The sequence below is a fragment of the Acanthisitta chloris genome, unplaced genomic scaffold (genome assembly GCF_000695815.1).
Source record: "Acanthisitta chloris isolate BGI_N310 unplaced genomic scaffold, ASM69581v1 scaffold44963, whole genome shotgun sequence".
Taxonomy (NCBI): Eukaryota; Metazoa; Chordata; class Aves; order Passeriformes; family Acanthisittidae; genus Acanthisitta; species Acanthisitta chloris.
Genome location: NW_008665088.1, coordinates 1 through 2417, shown reverse-complemented (window position 1 = coordinate 2417; position 2417 = coordinate 1). Strand labels below are relative to the sequence as shown.

At 60.8% G+C, this 2417-nt stretch overlaps 1 protein-coding gene across 1 annotated transcript; it reads left to right on the top strand.

Annotated features, from left to right (window-relative positions):
* Nucleotides 1-5: 5 nt before the first annotated feature.
* On the top strand, nucleotides 6-2064 carry LOC103799279 (hyaluronidase-2-like; the record flags this gene model as incomplete). Its single annotated transcript, XM_009071586.1, is given in 4 exon segments — nucleotides 6-827; nucleotides 1452-1541; nucleotides 1673-1853; nucleotides 1856-2064. Coding segments are annotated over 4 exon segments (1302 nt in total), but the record flags the coding sequence as incomplete, so codon positions are not given.
* Nucleotides 2065-2417: the final 353 nt, after the last annotated feature.

Here is a 2417-nt window from a genome sequence, read left to right as displayed (position 1 = left end):
CCCGCCGGCCCTTCCTGGTGGCCTGGAACATGCCCACCCAGGACTGCAAGCCCCGCTTCCACGTGTCCTTTGACTTCAGCATCTTCGACCTGTATGCCTCTCCCAACGAGGGCTTCGTGGGGCAAAACCTCACCATCTTCTACAAGGAGCGCCTGGGGCTCTACCCCTACTACAACCGTCAGGGTGTGGCCGTCAATGGTGGTGTCCCCCAAAACAGCAGCCTGTCCAGCCACCTTGCCCACCTCCAGGAGGGCATCAACAAGTACATTCGCTTTTCCACCACGGAAGGGCTGGCTGTCATCGACTGGGAGGAGTGGCGACCCATCTGGGCTCGCAACTGGAAGCCCAAGGACATATACCGGGAGGTGTCACAGGAACTGGTGTCTCAGCGTCAGCCCACCTGGTCCCGTGAGGAGGTGAACAAGCAGGCGGTGTTCGAGTTTGAGTCGGCTGCCCGGGAGTTCATGGTGACAACGCTGCGCACAGCCAAGAGCTTCCGACCCAAGCAGCTCTGGGGCTTCTACCTCTTCCCTGACTGCTACAACCACGACTACAGCAAGAACAAGGAGAGCTACACCGGGCAGTGCCCGGATGTGGAGAAGACCCGCAACGACCAGCTGGTGTGGCTGTGGAAGGAGAGCACAGCCCTCTCCCCCTCCATCTACCTCGACCCACTCCTGGACTCCACTGCCAACAGCCGCAAGTTCGTGCGTGCGCGGGTGATGGAGGCCATGCGCATCTCGCAGCAGCACCACGATGACTACTCCCTACCTGTCTTTGTCTACACCCGGCCCACCTACATCCGCAAGCTGAATGTGCTCAGCCAGGTAGGGCTGCACCACTGGGACATCCTCATCCCAGGCCCTGGGCATCTGGGCTTTGGGGTCAGCCAAGGTGCTTCCTCTGCCTGCGTCCCATCTTCCACCCCTGGAGCAGGGTGGCTCTGGAGGGTGGTGTCTGCCCTCATGGTATTCCATGGCTTGGCTCTCTCCATGTGGGGTGGGGCGTGGCACTGTTTGGCATGGGGCTGGCTCCAGGGAGCAGGAGGAGTGCCTGGCCCTGCCTCCTTTCCTTCAAGGGGTGTCACAGTGTGCCAACCCTTAGCTCGGCCCCTCTGTGGCTGGACGATGGAGTGCCACAAACTGCTCCCCTTCCAGATAAGGTGTCTGGCAGCAGGACTGGCACCAGTGGTCACCATTGCCAGGGAAGTGCCTGGGAGGTACCACAAGACTTCTGCGGTAGCTGGGAGCCTGGGGTACGTGAACCCACAGCCCCTGTGCTGTGCTGGCTTGGCCCGTGAGGAGGAGAGCGGTGTTGGGAAGGCGTTGGGACAGTCTCCCCTCCTTGCAGCCTGGAGCAGGGATGGGTCTTGCTTCCCTGATCCTGCAGTGGATGCTTTGGAGCAGACTGTGCTGGGATCTGTGGGCACTAACCAGGCTCTGTCCCCACAGGCAGACTTGATCTCCACCATCGGAGAGAGTGCGGCACTGGGTGCAGCTGGAGCCATTTTCTGGGGTGATGCAGACGACACCAAAAACCGGGTAGGTTTGGGGTCAACATGTGAGGTAGGTGAGGGGTAGAGGAGTCACCTGCCCTCAGAGAGGGATCAGTGGCTCGAGGCTGAGGTGCTTCTGCCCCTGGGTCACACCAACATGCCCGTCCCTTCCCCTAGGACTCTTGCCAGACCATCAAGGACTACCTTGAGGGGGACCTGGGGCGCTACATCGTGAATGTCACGACAGCAGCAGAGCTGTGCAGCACGGCGCTGTGCCAGGGCCGGGGTCGCTGCCTGCGCCAGGACAGCACCGCTGACGTCTTCCTCCACCTCAATTCTACCAATTTCCAGTTTTTTTTTGAGACCACCACCAGCAGCCCCTCTTCTGGGCTGAGGGCCAGCTGTCCTCTGCTGACATCTTCTTCCTACGGACCCACTTTCACTGCCACTGCTACCAGGGCTGGAAGGGCAGTGGCTGCCAGATGCCCATTGCTCCTCGCAGTGATGCCCCTGGCCCCCTGGCACCTCTGGGACTTGGGGTGCTGTTGCTGCTTGCAAGCTGGTGCTAACCCTCTTGGACTGAGCTGCACCTTTCTATGGCAGTGTAGGGGCCTATTTAAGATATCCCTACCCTGCCTGGGAGGCAACTTGTTATGGGGGACTACCCCTCACTGTGTAGTTGCCCCACCTCTGCCCTCCCTGCTGCAGTGCAGATGCCCCTGATGGGGCTGGAGGGAAGAAAGGGGCCCCTCTCCTGTTGTAAGGAGAGGGATGGGTGGCAAGAGGGACATGGGGGCGGGGAGTGGGTGCTGCGTGGTGCTGAGCCCCTGTGTGCTGCCCCACACTGAAGTGCTTTACCTTGAATAAAGCTGGTCAGACTGAGAGGTGTGGGCTGATTTGGAGGGAGGCGGGCGCACGGGTC